We start from the raw sequence: 24785 nt of genomic DNA, 5'->3' as shown, positions 1-24785 counted from the left end.
ACCTTTTAAACTATGTGTACATTTAATCATGCCCTTTTACATGTTTTGGTGATCCCAATCAAAGAGTGTGGCCAAAGCTACAGAGGCAACGGAGATACAGGAGTGCCTTGTGATGGAGCTTGAGAACGACAAAAGTGTTTTACAACAAGAGATTACTTGCTACTGTCTGGAGGCCCAAAAGCAGCGCAAGTTTACCCAGGAACTTGAAAAGGAACGTGACCGCTACATCAACGACAACAACAACCTTTTGGAAAAGGCAGGTTACAGGCTCCAGCTCAGCTTACCAAAAATATACTTGGTTGTGCATTTCACATTCAGTGCTGTGAAAACATATTAGCCCCTTCCTTATTTCTGATTTTGTTTTCTGCATATTTATCACACTTACCGTCATTTCTCGTGTATAATGCGCATCCATGTATAATACGCACCCCCAAAATTGACCTCAAATTCTGGAAAACCCTTCTACCTATGTATAATGCATTTTTACAATGCATGATTTTGCTTCGACCCATATGATCAAAACATGAAGTATTATCTGTATTTTGTTAGTTTTTTTTCAAATAATTATTCTGAAGTTGAGCACTTTATTTGAACACATCATCCTTTTTTAATTTACTTGCTCTTATTTTGAAATTCACAGCCCTACTTTTATTTAGTAAATTAGAAAACACACAGTTATGCTCATATGTTTGATTACCCAGGCAGAATTTGTAAAATGGGTACAATTCTTTAAAGAAAACATGAAGGACCAGGCGAAACGCATTAAATTTTATTTTAATAGATTCAAATTAAACGGTCAAGCATTTTAGCAAAGCATTATCATTAAACAAAACATAACCATGAAGAAATTAATGATGGGTTGTTGTTCAGTCATCAGTCATATTTAAAAAAAACAATATTTCACAAATTCTGCCAGGGTATGTAAACCTATGAGTACTGTACATATATGCAGTCATACGTACCCCTGTCATATTGGAATGAAAGTGTAGGCTACACTTTTTTTATAACCACTAGGTGGCGGTGGCATTTTGTAATGAAAGTGTACAGCTTTTTCATAACCACTAAATGGCGGCATACATTTATAAAATGTGAAAGTTTTTTTCCTTTTGCCCCTATACCTATGTATAATGCGTACTATTGACTTTTGACAATTTTTTTGGGGGGGGAAATGCGCATTATACACGAGACATTACGGTAAATGTTTTAGATCACACCAATTTTAATATCTCACAAACACACCCCAAATAAATAGAAAATGTAGTTTCTAAACTCTAAACTATGATTGTATTTATTAAAGGGAAACAATTCCAAACATTTCTTCTTCTTTTTTTCCAAACCTGTCCTGTTCAGCTGCATGGCCTTGCAGAATGGTGGATCTGTATGCATTTGTGCTGAAACAGTTTTGCTGTGCAACAGGGGAGTTATACACCCTCTGCTTATCCATCCATCCATCCATTTTCTGAGCCGCTTCTCCTCACTAGGGTCGTGGGCGTGTTGGAGCCTATCCCAGCTATCATCGGGCAGGAGGCGGGGTACACTCTGAACTGGTTGCCAGCCAATCGCAGGGCACATACAAACAAACAACCATTCACACTCACATTCACACCTACGGGCAATTTAGAGTCACCCTCTGCTTATGTTTATTTTATTTTATTTTTTTAGTATTCTGATGTTTATTGAAAATGCAGCCAGACAGAAAATAGTTTTAGGGGACAGACAGAGGGATAGAGTGGACCAAGGGGACAAGGGGTGAAAACCACAGCAGAACAACAGTGAGACACTCGAGATATTTGAACACAAGTAACATTACAACAATCATATGTAGATTGGGGGTGGGGGAGTGACACACCCGGTGAGGACATCCAATAACTAATCAAGAGAAGAAGATAAGAGAGGACAGAAAAGGGCAGGGCAGGATGTGGGAAAATGAGCAAGGCACTGCTATTGACAAGTGGTGCGGTGGGATTCTTAATGAAATGAAATCTAATGAAATCTAACAAGGGAATCTACAGGGGAACAATGCAAAGAAAAGCAAAACAAAGGACAGATGAACATTGGTAAGGGAGGCTGAACTTGTGATGTGAGGGTGGAATGACAATGCGAGGTGACAGTGTGAGAGTTGTGAATCTCTGTGACTGTTATTTCTTTGATCCAAATGCGCACTAATTTGTTTAGTAACAACATGTTGGACTTACGTTGCGTAGACCAATTCAGGCTGGCCTTCCCAGTGGTTGGCAAGAGTGCTCACAAGGGATGGTTTGATGACAAAGGAAGAAAAGAAAAAGACGCACTTCAGGCCACGCGGTCAGGGATAAACTCACACCGCAATTCCTTCCCAACGGAGCCTTGTCCATAAACTGCCCCACACGCAAAAGGGTAGCTTCGGGGAGTTGGCAGGTCCTTCCTGCTGGGCAGGACGGCGGGGATGTTCGGTGCCTCTCAACTTCAGCCATCTCGTGGTGAGAGGTGAGGCTCCCGGGCTGAGCTGGATCTTCGGCCAGTTGAAAAACTAGAGTGCGAGAGAGAGAGAGAGAGAGAGAGAGCAGGACAAAGGAGCTTCGGCCTTTTATGCGCCTCAGAGAGCGAGGCCGGTCCCTTTGACCAAACTGAAGCCAGACCATGCCTCTAGAATTGCATTTCATTTTAGGATGACTTCCATTTAAAATCAATGGAATAAAATAACATTAATTCCCAATTCACACATGGTTTAATCTATGCAATGAGTGTTTCAACCCTATGTAGTAGGTAATAACACTTATTGTTCGTTTGTGTAACATTTCTGTGTTCGTTTTGAGATAAACACAAGCATATTCGGTTGGCAAACAAATTTAACCAGCAGACATTCAAATTCAGAGAGATACAATCACTAGTGACATTGGTGTGATGGGAGACACAAGGGGCTTTCATGGAAGGTTCTTAAAATGTTAAAGCAGATACATTCGGTGAGAACATGTTGCTGTATCCCTCAATAGCCAGTGGGTGTCGCTTGTGCTCCATCAAACGTTCCCAGACCAGAAGGGTCAAATGGTCCCTCAGAGAAAAGACCGGCTTGGGGTGAAAGTTAATTAACTTAGCGTCCGAGTGAGAAACCAATGTCCTGTGTCTCTCCTTTGATGATGAGATTCTTCAGACTGGCTGGTAATTAATTTAGCGTCCGTGTGAGAAACCAGAAGTACTGTGTCTCTCCTTTGATGATGAGAATCTTAACACTGGCTGGTAATTAATTTACCATCTGTGTGAGAAACCAGTGTCCTGTGCTTCTCCTTTGATGATGAGATTCTTCAGACTGGCTTGGCAGGGCAGCAGAAGCAGATATGCAGGACAGTCAGAGATTGGGGGTTCCTGGGTGCCATTTGTTCTGTCAGGATATACTCGCTACACAAAATAACAACAATACAGATATGCATAATTTTTAACAAAGATATAATAGTGCTCAAGGATAAACATCCTAGAAAAGTCCCCATAAAGTAAATGAAATACAAAAACATTACCAACACAAAGATGAAATCTGGCGGCAGGGTGACCGACTGGTTTGAGCGTCAGCCTCACAGTTCTGAGGACCCGGGTTCAATCCCCGTTCCTGCCTGTGTGGAGTTTGCATGTTCTCCCCGTGCCTGCGTGGGTTTTCTCCGGGCACTCCGGTTTGCTCTCACATCCCAAAAACATGTATTAATTGGAGACTCTAAATTGCCCGTAGGTGTGAATGTGAGTGCAGATGGTTGCTTGTTTGTATGTGCCCTGCGATTGGCTGGCACCCAGTTCAGGGTGTACCCCGTCTCCTGCACGATGACAGCTGGGTTAGGCTCGAGCACGCCTGCGACCCTAGTGAGGAGAAGCGTTTCAGAAAATGGAAGATGGAATCTTTCCTCCTGCCTTATTTGGCTGAGTGCACTGATTTAGTTAGAACTACGGTGCACTGATGCATTGTAATGGTCTATGGTGACATCTAGTGGCCGAAGAAGACATTACACCCTGGCGGCTTCCAACAAAAAACGCGTCATGCCGCAATCGTGTTAAAACGCCATATGAGGACTAAAAACATCAGGTGGGTCTGATATATCTACAAAACGGTGTAAAGAACATTGATAACTTACTTTTGGGTCATGAACTCTGCCAGAAAACTATTCTGAAAAAAGAAATGTGGGCTGTTAACCTGAACTAGTGAGAACACAACAACAATGATGTCTTTCAGCCTTTTATACAAATCTGTCTCTTGGACCTAAAACATAGTAAAGAGTCTTATTCACATTGATAAATACACACAGCGCTGCAAAATATTCAGAAAGCTTCACTTTTTCCGTAGTTTATGTTATAGCTTATTCTAAAAAGTAGTAAATTAGTTTTCCTCAAAATTACACACAGAACACACCACTTTTTTTTTTACTTAAAACTTGAAACTTTTACACATACGGGAAGTGTTCATAGTCACTGCCATGAAGCTCAAATTGAGTTGTTTCCAATGTTCATACTTGAGCTGTTTCTCCAGCTTAGTTGGAGTCCACCTCGGGTAAATTCAATTGATTGTACATGATTTGCTTAAGTAGATACCTTTTTATAAAAGGTCCCACAGTTGACAGTACTTGTCAAAGCACAAACCAATCATGGTCTGGGGAAGGGTGCAGAATAAATTGTTGCTTTGAAATTACTAGTCAGCACAATGGCCTCCATCATCTGTAAACATGCTAAATGAATTGTGCAGAAAATTTGGCAGATACGATCCTGGGTGTGCCTGCTTAGTAGGTAAGCTTCTACATCTGTTTGCGTGAGCATTCAAGTTTGCAGCCGTTTTTGCATGCACAAGCCTTCAGTAAGTCAGGCCTCAGGTATGTTCAATGTAAAGGCAACCAAAGCATATCAAACAATGCAAAGTTGAGACAATAACATCTAGCAAAACTGTTGGGCCCCATGTGATGTATCGTATTTTGTCCCTGCACTTCGAAATCCCCTGTTCTAAAGGGAAACACGATAGATTTTATATTACAACACAAGATACCATGTAACCAATGAAATTATGTCTTATGTAATCATATATCAGACAATATCATATTGTTATATGCGGAGTCAGTAATTCCATGGTACGGACCGCAGTTTCCAACAGCACCTTTCTGTTTTAATATTATTATTAAGATCCTTTAGAGTAAAATCCTCTGACTGATTTTCTTGTTTTAAAAGGTGCAACAAAAAATAAATGAAATTGAAACCAGCGAGATGGCAATCCATAACTGGAAGAAGAGAGTCACAGAGGAAGAGTGCAAGCTCAAAAGGAAAGAGGACCTGCTGGATTCTATGATAACTGAAAGGAACAAATACAGCAAATGCATTGTTGATGCTCAGGTATGAACAGTGATGTAAGTTTGGTTTGAAAGGTGGTGGTGGGCATCCAGAAACGATACATTGACTTTATAGGAATAAAATCTGCGCCTCATTTATGACGAACACACCGACAACGCGACTGTATTTTAACGTCGGTCATTATGGCGGTACTTACTTACTTACTGTCTCCTCCGTCAATTTCACCTAGGATACGGTGTAAATCTAGTTTACGTTCCTCGATTTGCTCAGACGTCAATTACTGTCTTTCTTTCTTGACTTGTTATTTCTGCAATTGTTTCATGTATGCGATGTCTCTACCCCAGGACAGCATTGCACAGTTGAAGATAAAGATGAGGGCACTGAACAACCAGAATACTCAGTTGAAGGATGAGATAGAAGTAAAGGAGTTGACCATCCACAAAGATCAGCAGCACCACAAGCGCTTAGTGCGAGATAACGATAATCTCAAGGTACTACAGCGCTACCTGTTCGCTGGTTGTTTGTAAATTGGAGTTTCCCCCATTTCCCTGCCCACGATGTTAATTTAGGAAGCGCATTTTTCTGCACTTGAGCATTTTTTCAGTTGAATTTTATACTATACTTTGATTAGCATTTGTTCATGCTGTGCTGTGCTCCCAACTGTTTTGAATTCCAGACAGAATTGAAGTCGAAAACTCAGCAACTGGACGAAGAATTGCGACGTGTTGAGCATCAGAAAGCAGAACAAGAAAAACTTCAGAAAATGATTGCTGACAAAGAAATAGAAAATATGCAACAAAAAAAACAATTAGATCAAGTAAGTAATAAAAAATAAACAATACATATCATGCATTCTAGCTCCACATCATAAAAGTACTGCAAAAGTAAACTACGGTAACTTGAATGTGAAAATGTTAAAAGATCAATTGCCAGACTGACATTTGCAACTACTTTGAAAAAGGAATCATTTTATTTAGGATAATAATTTAGGATAGTAATAACAAATACTACTTTCTTTGTCAGGCTTTGGAAAGAAACTATAAAATAATATTCATAAATGTATAACGCTTTAATCATTATATCAATAAGGTATTGAAATAATTATAATTTATTTCACAATTGTGACATTCACATTTGGGGGTTCTGATTTTCAGTCAAAAACTAATACAGTTTTTTGTTAGTTTTTATTATTATTGTTATGAAATTAACTAGTGTTAATCTTGGAAATTATGAATGAGAGACAAGAAATAGCAGACATATTTCTTATGATGATGGTATTAATTATAGATATTATTATGTTCAGTTGGAAATGGCTGCATTCCTCTGTTAGATTTTAAATCCACAGCATGGCCCAAGAAAGCGTTCCCGAGCAATTTGAATACATTTTTAAATTTCTAAATTAGTCTCACTATTGCATTTTTTTGCCACAGCTGTTTATTCTTAATGCCCCGAGTTCTCCTCGAATGGTGTTTAAATTAAATAACGTGCTTCCTGCTAAAACATATTATTCCTTTTCGAAATTATTCAATAGAAAGCTCACACCTATTTTCTTAAATCAAACTAATGACTTTTTAACCAACTGGTGAATTGTGATGAATCTGCAAAGGAAGAGTTATTTTCCAAAATCGTGTAAATTATCTATTAAATTATTAGCTATCTATATAATTATTAACATTTGGGGAAAAATGATCTATTTACCCTGAGCTGCAAATTTTTAATATTCATTTTATCCTCTTAAAACAATTTATTGTTTCAGTCTGAACATCAATAATAATTGATAAATCTCAAAACAATGTTGTTGATTGTAAAATCAGTTTATTATATACTATACTATATGTAGATTATTTTTTAAATGCTATAAATCCATATATATATATATATATATATATATATATATATATATATATATATAAATTAATTAAATGAACATTAAAGAAACAAAAGGACTCAATCCATATCAACACATACTCCAGCGCGCGAATCCATTCCCTGCCATCTAAATGCTGAATTTTCTGCATTCGCTCTTTAGAACCATCGAAACTGTCCATCGCTGAAAAAAGACATTTAAAAAATCTCAGTAAAACTTGGCTCCACAAAAAAATAAAACAAACAACAACAACAAAAAACATTTATCAAGAGGGATGACAGGGATTTGGGGAATGCAGCCCTATGGGGGGCACAACTACAGTGCAAACTGTAGGCCGGTCCCAAGCCAGGATAAATGCTGAGGGTTGCGTCAGGAAGGGTATCCGGCTTAAAACTTTGCCACAAATATGAGCATTCATCCAAAGAATTCCATACCGGATCGGTCGTGGCCCGGGTTAACAACGTCCGCCACCAGCGGCGTCAACCTGCAGGTCGCCGTTGGAAATTCAGCAACTGTGGGTCGAAGTCAAAGAAGAAGAGGTGGAAAGCGGGTTCTTCGGCAGAAAGAGAAGAGCTTAGAACTGAATGTGGGGACTTTGAATGTTGGGACTATGACAGGAAAATCTCGGGAGCTGGTTGACATGATGATCAGGAGAAAGGTTAATATATTATGTGTCCAGGAGACCAGGTGGAAAGGCAGTAAGGCTAGAAGTTTAGGGGCAGGGTTTAAATTATTTTACCATGGTGTAGATGAGAAGAGAAATTGAGTCGGGGTTATTTTAAAAGAAGAGTTGGCTAAGAATGTCTTGGAGGTGAAAATAGTATCAGGTCGAGTGATGAGGCTGAAACTTTAAATTGAGGGTGTTGTGTGTAATGTGATTAGTGGCTATGCCCCACAGGTAGGATGTGACCTAGAGGTGAAAAAGAAATTCTGGAAGGAGCTAGACGAAGTACTTCTGAGTATCCCAGACAGAGAGAGAGTCGTAATTGGTGCAGATTGTAATGGACATGTTGGTGAAGGTTATAGGGGTGATGAAGAAGTGATGGGTAAGTACGTTATCCAGGAAAGGAACTTGGTGGGACAGATGGTGGTAGACTTTGCAACAAGGATGCAAATGGCTTTAGTGAACACTTTTTACCAGAAGAGGCATGAACATAGGGTGACCTACAAGAGCGGAGGTAAAAGCACACAGGTGGATTATATCTTGTGCAGACGATGTAATCTGAAGGAGGTTACCAACTGTAAGGTAGTGGTAGGGGAGAGTGTGGCTAGATAGCATAGGATGGTGGTGTGTAAAATGACTGGTGGTGGGGGGGAAGATTAGGAAGACAAAGGCAGAGAAGAGAACCATGTGGTGGAAGCTGAGACAGGATGAGTGTTGTGCAGCTTTTCGGGAAGAGGTGAGACAGGCTCTCGGTGGACGGGAGGAGCTTCCAGAAGACTGGACCACTGTAGCCAAGTTGATCAGAGAGGCAGGCAAGAGAGTACTTGGTGTATCTTCTGGCAGGAAAGGAGAGAAGGAGACTTGGTGGTGGAACCACACAGTACAGGAAATCATACAAGGAAAAAGGTTACCTAAGAAGAAGTGGGACACTGAGAGGACCAAGGAGAGCCGATAGGAATACATTGAGATGCAACACGGGGCAAAAGTAGAGGTGGCAAAGGCCAAACAAGAGGCATATGATAACATGTATGGCAGGTTGGACCTAAAGAAGGAGAAAAGGATCTATACAGGCTGGCCAGACAGAGGGATAGAGATGGGAAGGATGTGCAGCAGGTTAGGGTGATTAAGGACAGAGATGGAAATATGTTGACTGGTGCCAGCAGTGTGCTAGCTAGATGGAAAGAATACTTTGAGGAGTTGATGAATGAGGAAAATGAGACAGAAGGGAGAGTAGAAGAGGCAAGTTTGGTGGACCAGGAAGTGGGAATGATTAGTAAGGGGGAAGTTAGAAAGGCATTAAAGAGAATGAAAAATGGAAAGGCATTTGGTCCTGATGACATTCCTGTGGAGGTATGGAAGCATCTAGGAGAGGTGGCTGTGGAGTTTTTGACCAGCTTGTTCAATAGAATTCTAGTGCGTGAGAAGATGCCTGAGGAATGGAGGAAAAGTGTACTGGTGCCCATTTTTAAGAACAAAGGTGATATGCAGAGCTGTGGGAACTATAGAGGAATAAAGTTGATGAGCGACACAATGAAGTTATGGGAAAGAGTAGTGGAGGCTAGACTCAGGACAGAAGTGAGTATTTGCGAGCAACCGTATGGTTTCATCCCTAGAAAGAGTACCACAGATGCATTATTTGTCTTAAGGATGTTGATGGAAAAATACAGAGAAGGTCAGAAGGAGCTACATTGTGTCTTTGTCGATCTAGAGAAAGCCTATGACAGAGTACCCAGAGAGGAACTGTGGTACTGCATGCGGATGTCTGGCGTGGCAGAGAAGTATGTTAGAATAATACAGGGCATGTACGAGGGCAGCAGAACAGCGGTGAGGTCTGCTGTTGGTGTGACAGACGAATTTAAGGTGGAGGTGGGGCTGCATCAAGGATCAGCCCAAAGCCCCTTCCTTTTTGCAGTGGTGATGGATAGGCTGACAGATAAGGTTAGACTGGAATCCCCGCGGACCATGATGTTTGCAGATGACATTGTGATCTGCAGTGAAAGCAGGGAGCAGCTGGAGGAACAGTTAGAAAGATGGAGTAATGCACTGGAAAGAAGAGGAATGAAGATTAGCTGAAGTAAAACAGAATATATGTGCATGAATGAGAGGGGTGGTGGGGAAGAGTGAGGCAACAGGGAGAAGAGATAGCAGGGGTGGAGGACTTTAAATACTTGGGGTCAACAGTCCAGAGCAATGGGGAGTGTGGTCAGGAAGTGAAGAAACGGGTCCAAGCAGGTTGGAACGGGTGGAGGAAGATGTCAGGTGTGTTATGTGACAGAAGAGTCTCTGCTAGGATGAAGGGCAAAGTTTATAAAACAGTGGTGAGGCCAGCCATGATGTACGGATTAGAGACAGTGGCACTGAAGAGACAACAGGAAGCAGAGCTGGAGGTGGCAGAAATGAAAATGTTGAGGTTCGCTCTCGGAGTGACCAGGTTGGATAAAATTAGAAATGAGCTCATCAGAGAGACGGTCAAGGTTCAATGTTTTGGAGACAAAGTTAGAGAGAGCAGACTTCAATGGTTTGGACACGTCCAGAGGAGAAATAGTGAGTATATTGGTAGAAGGATGATGAGGATGGAGCTGCCAGGCAAGAGAGCTAGTGGAAGACCAAAGAGAAAGGTTGATGGATGTTGTGAGGGAAGACATGATGGCAGTTGGTGTTCGAGAGGAGGATGCAGGAGATAGGCTTACATGGAAAAGGATGACGCACTGTGGCGACCCCTAACGGGACAAGCCGAAAGGAAAAGAAGAAGAAGATGACAGGGATTTGGGGCCTAACCAACTTCAATGCCTCAAATTGAAAATACAGTAATCCCTTGGTGTATCTCGGTTCACTTACTGCTGATTGAGTGCACTGCAGATTTCTTTTTTATACTGAAGATCAGTGTTGTACAGTCACTCCCCTCCTCAGTTAGCTTTATTGACTATTTGATTTTAATGTGGCAGCAATAACTCACATAAGGTCAAATAGGATTCCTATGCAGAAAGTGAAGCCTTACCAAATAATCAAAAAACATGACTAGAATGTCACTGTTTAACACACAAGCCACAGTCAGAGTTTTATGAAATTCACACATACCAACCTTAGCCCGTCGTATAGCTAATGCACACACATAACAATATTGACACTGGATAAGAACAAATGGTATTAAAGAGCAATGTTTAGCTTGATTTTCTAAAACCTGTAGTTAAAAAGAGCACTGCAAAGAATTCTGGGAACCAGCAGGATCTATGAAACTTTTAAATGTACAGTATATAAATAATACCATTGCTTTGCAGTTTTCATCTATTTCAGGGGTTTTCTGGCACTTAACCTCTGTGATAAACAAGGGATTACTGTACTACTTTCTAGGGCATCTGTTAGTCATGGGCTCCTAAAGCATCATGATAATTTTTCTCACACCTACGGCAGTCATGACACTTATTGGAAGGGAATTGCAGTTTGCATTCTAGAGTACAGTCTGTACACAATACAATGCCATGGCAAGATCTGTTTTTTTATTTGGTGTTTGTCGCATTTTGGAAAAGAGTACTGTATTATAATACCCAAATACATCGAAGACAAGTTAAAATGCACAAAGACAACTTAACTACTTGGGAATTTTGTTGCTGAAATTTCTAGGTGATCAGAGAACGGGACAACTTGGGTAAGCAGCTGCTACAACGCAATGAGGAACGAGCTCTGTTGTATGACAAGGTCAAGATCCAGCAATCAATCATAAGCAAGAGGGACTTTCATCACAACCAGCGGATGGAAGATATCCGCCTCCTCAAGTTGGAAATCAAGAGGCTCATGCGTGAAAAGAATATCTTGGACAAGACTGTACCCAACACAGATGAGCTAAAGTAAGAAAATAAGTAATCGTTTTGGGAGTCTATGAAAGACCAATACTGAATGTTTAAGCCACTCTGATAGTCGTTGATGCCTACACTCCCAAAATAATACACTGCATATAAGTATATTACATTTTTTAATGGTGGTCTGCAGCAATCTCTCTAGATGTCTTCTTATGTGCTTTTCCAATCTCTCTTTCAATTTAAAAAACTGTCACTTAGCAACCTCTGTTAGACTGACGTTCTCACCCTACATCAGCTGGGATCGGCTCCAGCAGTAGAAAAATGAATGAATGACTGATGCAACAACATCAAACGACAAAATTGCTTAAATAATTTTTTGTGGTTACTTCAAAAAGTTGTTCAGCTGCTTGGTACTACAGGGAATTCATAAAGCAGAAGCAGAACTGTCCTATAGGCAGTGGCGTGCAAAGGTGTGGTGATGCCGGGGCCAACTGTTCCCTATTGGAAACTATTCGTCAATGGGGGTGGTCTGACGGAATTTCACGATTGGAACACATTCGTCTACGGGAGGTGGGTGATGGCGTTTCCCAATCGTAAACCATTTCTCAACAGGGGCTAGGAGGGTGGGTGTTTCTGATGGAGTTTCATGATTGTAAACCATTCGCCGACAGTGTTGTGGGGGTTCTGACAGTTGCAGTTGTTTAAATTTAGAAATCACTAGGATTGAATGCCCACCACCAAATTTAGATGCCCCCCTTATTTGGACCCGGGGCCACAGCTCCATCGGCTCTCGAATCCCACTCATAGCTTTTCGCAGACATGCCCACTAGACGGTTTCAAACCATGGACTCACTTTTTTTGCACTGTAATCACTGCTCTGTATTCCATGTAAACTACATATTAGAGGAAAGAAAACCAGTTCCCGTTAACCATTGTGGGACTAATAAGGTTATCTTATCTTGGTGTGTTATAGACGAGAGCTGTTTGCCCTGCAAAGAGAACTGGCTCGAGAAAGGACAAGGAATGGTGTACTCGAGGAACAGCTAAACCCCATAAATATTCACCGATGGAGGCGACTGGAGGTAAGTACAGTATACCTTTATTGCATATTCTGAAGACATTACCTTCATAATCCTAGTTATTGATATTTGGTTTAATGAAACAAAATCACTGCAATCGACTTTCATCTTCACCATGTTGTGTCGTCACTCGTCTGTTCTGTATGGAAGTAGGTATTTTGAAGGCCAAGTCTGGCAGCAAAGAAGTGAATCATTTTACGATAAAATGTGTTTTCATCGGATTGTGATGATATATAGAGACTACTGAAAAAAAAGGACAATCATTCCATAGCTGCTTGGTGGAAGCAATTCTTGTGATGTATGCTGAGCTTTCACGCAATATGCCGATACCAAGCATGATGGCAATTCGAAAAAAAAAATTTTTTGTGACTTTACCACCATATTTTCCTCAAAAATGTTGTCGGCCTTCCAAATTGTTTTAAACTCCAGAAGTTTCCCTTTATTTTCTTGATAACAGTGGACATTGTACCTTTGCGGTTTGAAATGTACTGCATTTCAACGTTAGCGCTTGATCCCCAAAGTTTTACAAACCATTTAAAAAAAAATTTTAATTATTATTTTCAAATGACAGGGCAGTGACCCCTGCAAGTATGAACTGATCCAGAAGGTACACACGTTACAGAGAAGACTCATCAACAAGACCGAAGACTTTGAAGAACAGGAATTCTTATTACAGGTGACATTATTGTTTTGTCTCCCTAAAGTGGTTGAATCATAAGGTCTTTTGTACCCACCAGTTTATCCTCTTATCTGTACTTACACATTCATCCTGGATTACTGCATAAATTAGACTCTAAAATTGACATATTGGCCTATGCCATTATAAACGTGCCAAGTATTATTGGATTAATAAAATAATAACTTGGGTTCAGATGCAATGACTTCAGAGGTACTACTGCTCATCACCTTAAGAATAGTCATTTGAGCGATTCAGTGATCACTGGAATTTTGGATGATTATTATGACAAATGCTGTCGGTATTCAGTCACTCTGTTTTTGTGGGGTTTTTTTTTGGGGGGGGGGGGGGGATTTTTGCTAAATGTTTCATTCACATAAAAATAGTTTTCTTCCTTTTTGTCAAACTAGGAAAAGGAGAAGTTGTACGTAGAGCTGCAACAAATTTTGGCTCGGCAGCCAGGTCCAGAGGCACTTGAGCAACTTCAGCATTGCCAATGGACATTAAGGGAAAGGACCAAAAAACTAATGGTACCAATGTGTTTTTCTTGTACTTGCCTGTCATCAATGACACATATATCATCAGTGTTGCCACAGTTACCTTGGGAAAATAATTATTTACTCTATGGATTATTTAATTTTAAAAATAAAGTTGTAGTCGATTACAAGTTACTTTATTAGTTACATTCAATAGCTGCTGTGTGGCAGTAATATATCTTAACCCAAAGTGGATAAATATTACTTGAGTAAAAATCAAAAGAGCATTACATTACATGGCAAGTAAATATTACAGCATAACTCCGCTCTTCATGTGGAAATAAACAAGCAACAAAAATAATTAACTATGAATATTTATAACCTTCCTAACACTTTTTACAAAGGAAAATGACCAAAATAGTTAGTGTTGTTCCACGCATTTTTATTTCATAAAACCCGAACATTGTGTTGTATGATGTACAATCCCCTCTCAGTCACCTTTGCTACAATGGAACTTACTTTGTGGCTTGCCACCTGTATAAATTGCTGTTGCTCATTAAAGCTTCTTCTGCAAGCCAAAAGAGCCTTGTTAGTCTTGTGCGACTCTTGCGAACAATAGTAAACGCACTTTGAGTTATTCTGATGACTTGTCTAGCGATACTAAAGAATTAGGTTACAAGTTACCAGTGATGCTTGTAACGCATTACTCCAAAGTGGCCGCCATTTTGAGTAATAAGCAATGTAACGTGTTACTGTATCCATAGATGTAATCAGATTCATTATTTCATCAAACTAATAGTAGTTACTATTGAGAAAACAATGACTCTAAACAAGCAATCTTTCGTGGATAATGACTTCAAGAAGCAGCAGCCCATCTGTCCACACAGATTGGTTCCTTTCAAAAGGTTTGAAGAAAATGACTGGAAGGTTATTGCTTATCATACAATCCACAGTGAAGATGTAAATGTAAAAGTGCAAAGAACTGCACGGGTTCACTGTCGCCACACTATTTTTGTTATTTTCCTTACTAAAAAGTGTATTTGGTTGTTGCTACTTTTTTATTGACAAAATAGCAGAGGTGTGGACTCAAGTCACATGACTTGGTTCGAGTCATGAATTTGATGACTTTAGACTCGACTTGACAAAATGGTACAAGACTTGCAACTCGACTTGGACTCGAACAGCAATGACTCATGACTTCACTTGGACTTGAACACACTGACTTTAAAAGACTTGTTACATTGACCAAAGCACTGAGAAACCAAAATTTGTACTTTCACTTTTTACGTCTATATTGGTCATTTATACAGTCGTGTTGTTTGGTTTGCGAAAGTTTCGTTCAGAACAAATTCTTTTAGTGAACAAACTGAAGTGAATCAGTTTATGAAATTATTCGTTCTTTGAGCAGGGCCGCCCCCTGCCGCCGTGAGGCGTGCAAGTCGGCTAGGAGCGGGAACGGAGCTGCTGAAGCGTTCTGTCACTCACTTCTGACTCTTCGGCGAATGACCAATGAGCAGCCAGCGTGCAGGCGGGGTCAGGACTTCATTAAACATACTGCCATGTGATTTACGATTCGCCAGCGTTGTCACTCACTTTGGCGAATGACCAATGAGCAGTCAGTGCAGGTGGGGGAGGGACTTAATTGAACTGAATGTACTGAAGAACTGAAGAGTGATTTGTTCGGGGGAGGGACTTAAGGTCACAGGACAAAGATGTTAAAAATATTATTTATCTCTAGAACTACTTGACAAACCACATCTGCCATTTCAAAGTGATCATATAACAGATATACAGCAGTTAAATCGATAAATATGATTCATAATGCGCCTTCTGCTTTTTGCATCGAGCACAAAATACAAAATACTGTTGATTATCTAAAAAAGGAAACCAACTGGTCTTTCATTAATAAGTGAAATGTCTCATTTTGTCTTTAACCAAAAAAATACTAATTTTATCCTTATTCTTGATTATTCCGATAGAGTCGTCAGTAGAATACTCGATTACTAATTGCAGCACTACTGGATCCAAATTCTGACTTGTGACAGGTCTGTTTAATGTCAGTTGAGAAATAAAGTGAGAAAAAGTTAGTCATAGCATAGCATCTTGATACAATAAATGAAAACGTACTATCGAACAGTTTTGAAGAGGCAATATACTAAGCCCCCCCCCCCCTTGACGATTGGCTTTGAAGGTGCAAACATTTTGATCAGCCCCCGAGTCTTCTTAGAAAGGTTCAATGGACCTGTTTATCAAATTTTATTTGATAAATAAATATGGATTTTATGGATATTAAAATCTATAAATGCAGGATATAATATGCAGGGTGAGTAACTCCCTATTTTAAAATACTTATTATTTATTCATGTTTTAATATTTTTCTCAATTCTTTTGTGTATGTTCCATGATTAAAGGAGCAAGTCTATCCGACCAAACCAACAACTTTGGAAGAACCTGAAGGGTGAATACGAGAACTCATGTCTTCCATCCCACAAGAGTTCCTTGTGAAATCACTTAATGCAGTTCCCAGGCGCCTTGAGAAACTGGTGGCGCATGCTGGCGCCCATATCAAATTTTAAATAAAACTCCATTCAATACAATTTCTATTCATGTTCAGTTCTTGTAAGAATTATAGTTCAGAAATAAATTAAAAGTACTTAAAAATAGGGAGTTATTTTTAAATCACCCGGGATGCCATCCATCCATTTTCAAAACCGCTTATCCTGGTTAGGGTCACGGGTGTTGGAGCCTATCTCAGCTGACGTCAGGGGAAAGGCGGACTACACCCTGAACTGGTCGCCAGTCAGTCGCAGGGCACATATAGACACGGACAACCGTTCACATTCACATTCACACTGTCTCATTCACACCAGTCAGGCGAGTACCACTACCCCATCAGTGACTATAAAACATAAATATTAATTCAATGTGGCACAGTGGAGGACTGGTTAGCACCTACCTCACAGTTCTGAGGACCAGGGTTCAAATCCTGGCCCCACCTGTGTGGACTTTGCATGTTTTCCCCGTGCCTGGGTGGGTTTTCTCCAGGCACTCAGGTTTCCTCCCACATCCCAAAAACATTCGTGGTAGGTTGATAGATCTATCTATCTACAACCCCAATTCCAATGAAGTTGGGACATTGTGTTAAACATAAATAATAACAATGCAAGGATTTGCAAATCATGTTCAACCTATAGTTAATTGAATACATTACAAAGACAAGATATTTAATGTTCAAACTGATAAACTTTATTCTTTTTAGCAAATAATCATTAACCCAGAATTTTATGGCTGCAACACGTTCCAAAAAAGCTGGGACAGGGTCATGTTTACCACTGTGTTACATTACCTTTTCTTTTAACAACATTCAATAAGCGTTTGGGAACTGAGGACACTAAGCTTTGTAGGTAGAATTATTTCCCATTCTTGCTTGATGTACAGCTTCAGCTGTTCAACAGTCCGGGGTTTCCATTGTCGTATTTTACGCTTCATAATGCGCCACACATTTTTAATGGGGGACAGGTCTGGACTGCAGGCAGGCCAGTCTAGTACCCGCACTCTTTTACTACGAAGCCATGTTGTTGTAACACGTGCAGAATGTGGTTTGGCATTGTCTTGCTGAAATAAGCAGGGGTGTACATGAAAAAGATCTTGCTTGGATGGCAGCATATGTTTCTCCAAAACCTGTATGTAGCTTTCAGCATTAATGTTGCCTTCACAGATGTGCGGCTCCAAATACCGGAGACAAATTCCTTGTGTTTTTTTTGGACATACAAATAAAAGATCAAAGATGATGAAATAAAGATGATTCTGATTCTGATTCTGAAGTGTTCCTGAGCCCATGTGGTGATATCCTTTACACATTGAAGTCGGTTTTTGATGCAGTGCTGCCTGAGGGATCGAAGGTCATAGGCATTCAATGTTGGTTTTCAGCCTTGCCGCTTACATGCAGTGATTTCTCCAGATTCTCTGAACCTTTTGATGATATTATGGACCGTAGATGATGAAATCCCCAAATGCCTTGCAATTGCACGTTGAGGAACATTGTCCTTAAACTGTTCGACGAAATCAGGGAAGCTCCTTTTATACCCAATCATGTCACCTACCTGTTCCCAATTAGCCTGTTCACCTGTGGGATGTTCCAAAGAGGTGTTCCAAACAGCTGCTTGATGAACATTCCTCAACTTTCTCAGTCTTTTTTGCCACCTGTCCCAGCTTTTTTGGAACGTGTTGGAGCCATAAAATTCAAAGTTAATGATTATTTGCTAAAAACAATAATTTTATCAGTTTGAACATTAAATATCTTGTCTTTGTAGTGTAGTCAATTAAATGTAGGTTGAACATGATTTGCAAATCATTGTATTCTGTTTTTATTTGTCTAACAAACGTCCTAACTTAATTGGAATTGGGGTTCTATCTATCTATCTATCTATCTATCTATCTATCTATCTATCTATCTATCTATCTATCTATCTATCTATCTATCTATCTATCTATCTATCTATCTATCTATCTATCTATCTATCTATCTATCTATCTATCTATCTATCTATCTATCTATCTTTATAAGTCTAGATTTGTAGTTATCTAAATCTATCTGTGTTTATCTATATAAGTCTCGAACTATGTCAAAATTTATATCTATCAATATCTATATGTCTATATGTGACATAGCTTTATACTCTAGAGTATCCATCCATCCATCCATTTTCTTCACCGCTTATCCTCACTAGGGTTGTGGGGTGCTGGCGCCTATCCCAGCTATCTTCGGGCGAGAGGCGGGGTACACCCTGAACCGGTCGCCAGCCAATCGCAGGGCACATAGAAACTATCATTCGCGCTCACATTTATACCGACAGGCAATTTAGAGTTTCCAATTAACCTACCATGCATGTTTTGGGTATCTGGGAGGAAACCGGAGTGCCCGGAGAAAACCCACGCAGGCACGGGGAGAACATGCAAACTCCACATAGGTGGGGCTGGGATTTGAACGCCGGTCCCCAGAACTGTGTGGCAGATGTGCTAATCAGTGAGGCAGATGTGCTAATCAGTCGTCCACCGTGCCGACCGTGCCGGCCTGTATAGTATATACATATATATTTATAATGTATATAAGTCGTATACTTGTTGTATAATGTATATAAGTCGTATACTCATTGATTTAGTATGGTCGCTTTTAATGTGTAAGTGCAGTAGGACATGCCGTAATTGTCAGCCAATCAGAAGTCGTGTCGTGTATGACGTAGGGCTTGGCTGGCTCATCTACCCAGAGTGAGATGCCATTAACCGAAAGCGGATGCTGCCGAATAAATGTGCCTTTCGGGCTAAAGCACAAGTGGGCGTGTTCAACACCGCTGCGTTACAATCTGAAATGTATACAGTTCGTTGCAGACAGGATGGCCGGATAGTCGCATTTCAGCTACCGGTGTACCTAATGAGGTGACCAAAGGGAATGAAGGAATTTTATTGTCGTAGTGAAACTCGTGTCATACAGATGCACTACAGACTACACACACTCCGTCAAATATTTCATGACTTTTTAAAATGTAGGTACATCTCAATAAATTAGAATATTGTTGAAAATTCAATTTTTCTTCAGTACTCATCGTGATTAAAAAATGAAGTACTTTTCAGAGGGAAAATTCCAGCCTAAGTTCTACATTAAAAAAAATCACTTGATTTCTTGAATTAATTAACTATTTCGTTTGAAGTTATATTTTAGTTCCTCAATGTGGGGATTTTTTTTATTTGTTATGTGCTGTAATCATCAAAATTATACATATTTTAAATATGAAAAAAGACTCTGAATTGCCCGTATGTGTGAATGTGGTTGTTTGTTTATATGTGGCCTGCAATTGACTGGCGACCAGTTCAGGGTGTACCCTGCCTCTCACCCAGAGTCAGCTGGGATAGGTGCCAGCATGCCCATGACCCTAGTGAGGAAATGTATGTATGTATGTATGTGGCATGTGAAGTCTGCACTAACTAGCTCATTTAATGTGGCTTCAACTACATTAATATTTACGCTATTGGTTCATGTAGATGACATTATTCTGTAACTTCTGTGGCGTATATTACCTAAATAATGGGTATGGCTAAGCTAATGCTCTTTTTGTACTGTGGATAAGTGATATTCCTGCCACTTGGCAGCTGCTGAAAGCAACTCAAACTTTACTTGTAATCTAACTTAGTTACTTTTAAGATGAAGTAATCAGTAAAGTAACTATGTTACTTTTTCAAGGTAATGTTGGCAACTGTGTTAGTTACTCAAAAAAGGGGTCATATTAGAATAACACTTTAGTAACTCATTACGACCATCACTGTGTACACTATATTGCCAAATGTATTCACTCTCACTCACTGTTCTGAATCCATATGGTTTAATATGATATTGGTCTACCCTTTGCACCTATAAAAGATTCAACTCTTGTGGGAAGGCTTTCAACAAGGTTTAGAAGTGAGTTTAGGGGAATTTATGCCCGTTCTTCCAGGAGCATATTTGTGAGGTCACACACCGATATTGGACGAGAAGTCCTGGCTTGCTGTACACTCGAAATCAACCCAACGGTGTTCTAGCAGATTGAGGGCAGGACTCTGTGCAGGCCAGTCAAGTTCATCCATACCAAATTTTTAATCCATGTCTTTATAGACCTTGTTTTGTGCACTGGTGCATAGACATTTTGGAACAGGAAGGGATAATCACCAAACTGTTTTACTGTTCAAAATCTCACAATATACTGAAGCATTCAGAGTTCATTTCACTGGAGCTCAGGGGCTAATGTTTTGGACATTTCCAACTTTGTGGGAACAGTTTGGAGAGGGCCCCTTCCTGTTCCAACATGAGTGTGCATCAGTGGAAAAATCAAGGTTTATAAAGAAACAGATGAGAAAGTTTGATGTTAGATGGACTTGACTAGCCTACACAATCCTGACCGCAACCCTATAGAACACTTGAATGAATTAGAGCGGAGACTAAGAGCCAAGCCTTCTCGTCCATGTGTGTAACCTCACAAATGCACTTCTGGAGAAATGGTCATAAATTCCCACAAGCACATTCCTAAACCTTGTGTAAAACCCTCCTAGAAGAATTTACGCTGTTATGACGGCAGAAGGGGGACCGATGTCATATTAAACTCTATGGATTAAGAATGGGATGTCACTTAAAGTCAAACCTGAGTCAAAGGGAGGTGAGCGAATACTTTTGGCAATATAGTTTATCATTAATACCACAATTCCTGATTTCAGATAAAAGGTGGTAGTAGGTTTTACAGTGTTTTGATTCCACAGGCACTGACTGCAGAGGTGAGAGTGCTAGACTTAAAGATGAATGAGTACAAAAGCGACAATCAACAGTTGATCAATGAGCTTGCAGACCTCAAGAAGAAGTACTTCAATCAGAAGAAGTTACAAAGGTAAGCTCCATTAAGTGGCCTGCGTTACATTTGATTTAATTGCAAGAAGAATGAGTGGCTCAAGAAATGATGAGTGGCACAAGAAAGCACGCTGAGTTACTGCCGCGATGACTGTTTTTAATTTGCTAGTTTTAAATTGATGGCCTAAAACTGTTTTACATATAATACAGTATTTACTTTAATTATGAATATCAGAATCAGAATCATCTTTATTTTGCCAATTATGTCCAAAGAAACACACAAGGAATTTGTCTCCGGTAGTTTTGTGTAGGTTTGTGATGGACTAGGGTATGTTCTAACTTGCATGAACCGAGGACCCCCATGTAGAAAGCACTGCAGTAATCCAAATACACATCACAGGTACTGTATTTATAAAAAAAACTTTTGTATTTGTGTGTAGTTCCGTTGATTAGCAGTCAGGACAGTTGTTTGATAGAATGCAAACTGGTCTTGGACCAGATATCATCAGTTGGGATTTGGATCTGGAAAATGATAAATGATCTCTGCAAGATATAACATGTTTGGTTATTCTGATCTCAGCTCAACTAAATCACATCACCATGCCTTTACAAAACAGGCAAGTGTTAATCTGTTTGGTTTGTATTCTGGGAACAATTGGCAGTCCTCCCTTGATTACGCGAGAAAAAGAGCGAAAGCACACCTTTACAAAACCTAATGGAAAATTTGGATGATTATGTAATTGTAATGAGCTTTAGCCACATGGATACCTGAAGTTACCCGCAATGTAATGTATTTGCTCTGTCTCATCTCAGTGAGAAGTCCAAAACCAAGGGGGAACGGTTGGTGCTGCCTCAACTCATCAGCAAGCCGCATTTCGCTGGCGGAGGCTTCAAGTTTGATGAACTTTTCCGATGACAAATGAACATATTTCAAAATACAGTGCAATTATTTAATATAGGTGAATATCATTAATCAAATTTGCCTCAGGAAGTCAACATGACACTCTATCCTCAGATGCCTTCAAACACAATGTTGTAACCGAAACCCTTGAATGTGTGAAAATCCAAGGACAAATTATGTATCCCTATTATGGTTGGCAAATATGTCGTAGACACAGTGGAAGATAAATCTTTAATGCATTGTCGTAAGACTATTTTTAAACTTAGTTATACTATATTTTTACAGGTTTTAGCATGAATGACTTCACATTTGCTATGTGTGCGTTTTCAAGCATGCAAATGTACAAAATTCTAAGGATTTGTGTAATATGTGCTGATATTTGTGTGTTTTAATTAAAAGTATACACATTCAGTCTTTTCGTGAGCATTTTGTGAGTTTTGTTATTTTAAGAGGCAAATGCAGGGAAGGCATAAAGATAATGGCATTTTGTACATGGTTAGTCCCGATGTAGGAAAACAGTAGCAACCAATCTTTACATAAGCTCACCTAGAATACTCAAGATATAACTGAAATAACTGAAGAAGTCTTTTGAATTGAAAGTGAAACATCTCTAACTTCAACGATTTGGCGTTGCAGAAGCCCTTACGATGCCAAAATGAAGTCGAGCATGTTTGATATTTTAGTAATCTTCTGTGTAGTCTGACATATCAATGAAACCCCTGCGAAATAGCACATTGACGTCGACCGATAGGTTTTAATCTCGCAACGGTGCCTCACTTCCTTTGGTTGCCGTTGTTAACATTTATTCAGGCACCATGGCGGAGAAAGAGTGGACGAATCAACGGAACACTGGCATAATGTTTACGTGCAAACGTTAGTAGTAGCACTAGCTAGCTACATAACGCTATGTTGCCTCCTTGCGAGCAGAATTGAAAGTTCGTGAACATTCCCTCAAGCTCTCCTTAAGAATAGACAGGCCAAACTGTCCTGTTGGAGCACCCAGGGACAGCACCAGGTTTTTTTCTTTTTGTTCTTTCTTTCAACACAAAACATTGCTGCAATCAAAACTAGTGCTTCTTCCTCCATGATTGTTGTTGTTGACACTATGGTAACGCTTATATCCGGTAGCGTTGACACCTTTTCCTGTCCCGCCTTCCCCAACAGCTTGATTAAACAAGATTAGCCCAACAGTTGTAAAAGACAGGATAGGTTGATATCGCCAGTTGCCCGTGTTCTGAACGAGACACGGCATGATTTTATAGCAGTAGTCTGACATAGGGTGAATCACCGGTTAACATATCTGCTTCACAGTTCTGAGGACTCGGGTTCAAATCCTGGCCCTGCCTGGGCAGAGTTTGCATGATCTCCCCATTCCTGCGTGGGTTTTCTCCAGGTACTACGGTTTCTTCCCACATTCCGAAAACATGCATGGTAGGATAATTGAAGACTCCAAATCCATAAAATCATAATCCATAAAATCTGCTCCTATCAGAGGGCTGGATGTTCTTTTTGGTGCTAATTGTGTGTGTGTGTGTGTGTGTGTGTGTGTGTGTGCGTGCGTGTGTTGCTATTTAGCAGAGGATTCGTCAACAGAGGACTGAACCCCAACCACAGATTGAAACCAGAGATCAAGCAGATTTGAAATTAAATCTTAACATATTGCCACAAGGCGGCACGGTGACCGACTGGTTAGAGCGTCTGCCCGATGACAGCTGGGATAGGCTCCAGCCCGCCCGCGACCCTAGTGAGGAGAAGCGGCTCAGAAAATGGATGGATGGATGGATGGAATAAATAGTGTAGCCTCCCAACATTTGCTCTTCCTTAAAGTCTGAACTTGGAACTCGCAAGGATCCTTTTTTTTTTTTTCTGAGCCGCTTCTCCTCACGAGGGTCGTGGGCGTGCTGGAGCCTATCCCAGCTGTCATCGGGCAGGAGGCTCGGTACGCCCTGAAGTGGTTGTCAGCTAATCGCAGGGCACATAGAAACAAACAACCATTCGCACTCACATTCACACCTACGGCAATTTAGAGTCTCCAATTAAAGCATGTTTTTGGCATATGGGAGGAAACCGGAGTGCCCGGAGAAAACCCACACAGGCACGGAGAGAACATGCAAACTCCACACAGGCGGGACCGGGGATTGAACCCGGGTCCTCATAACTGTGAGGCTGACGCTCTAACCAGTCGTCCACCGTGCCGCCCTCTCGCGAGAATCACATCTCCTTATTCACAATTTACATCTTTGTCCTGACCTCTTTGAAATGATCTCTCATCATGCCTTTTCAGTCATATTTTGGACATATTTTTATTTCTTGGAGCTGATTATTTATCCTTAAAAATGGAATGTATGTAAGAAAGTGAAATATGGATTTGAAAGGGTATAAAAGTATTCTGCAAATTTGAAGTTGATTTTGAATTGAGCAGTCACAGGCTGGATAGAGAATATTAAACCTTACTTTGCATGCATGGAACCTCACTTTTGTAATGTAATTTTTCAGAAGGAAAAATGAATGTGGGTAAGTAACATAATAGAACAGATGAAGTAATAATATCCCTATTTTCTGTGTCTAAGCTTGGCAGCTGGACGGTGTGTTACCTTGACATGCAGAAACATCCCCTTCCCCCAAGCCTCCCTCTCCATGAATACTTGGGCATGAAAGGTTGCA

General features: G+C 40.2%; 1 protein-coding gene across 1 annotated transcript in view; it reads left to right on the top strand.

The window, feature by feature from the left end:
- cfap58 (cilia and flagella associated protein 58) overlaps positions 1-22353 on the top strand; it is a 36677-nt gene extending 14324 nt beyond the window's left edge. The window contains exons 9-18 of the mRNA XM_061702692.1: positions 65-256; positions 5173-5334; positions 5637-5783; positions 5969-6109; positions 11445-11668; positions 12594-12702; positions 13271-13375; positions 13786-13905; positions 21136-21260; positions 22034-22353. Of these exons, the coding sequence (XP_061558676.1) occupies positions 65-256; positions 5173-5334; positions 5637-5783; positions 5969-6109; positions 11445-11668; positions 12594-12702; positions 13271-13375; positions 13786-13905; positions 21136-21260; positions 22034-22136 (1428 nt within the window). The 3' untranslated portion in view covers positions 22137-22353. The remainder of the gene's footprint in view (positions 1-64; positions 257-5172; positions 5335-5636; positions 5784-5968; positions 6110-11444; positions 11669-12593; positions 12703-13270; positions 13376-13785; positions 13906-21135; positions 21261-22033) is intronic.
- Positions 22354-24785: the final 2432 nt, after the last annotated feature.

The sequence above is a fragment of the Phycodurus eques genome, chromosome 17 (genome assembly GCF_024500275.1).
Source record: "Phycodurus eques isolate BA_2022a chromosome 17, UOR_Pequ_1.1, whole genome shotgun sequence".
In the NCBI taxonomy this organism is placed as follows: Eukaryota; Metazoa; Chordata; class Actinopteri; order Syngnathiformes; family Syngnathidae; genus Phycodurus; species Phycodurus eques.
This window is presented reverse-complemented; position numbering and strand designations above follow the sequence as displayed.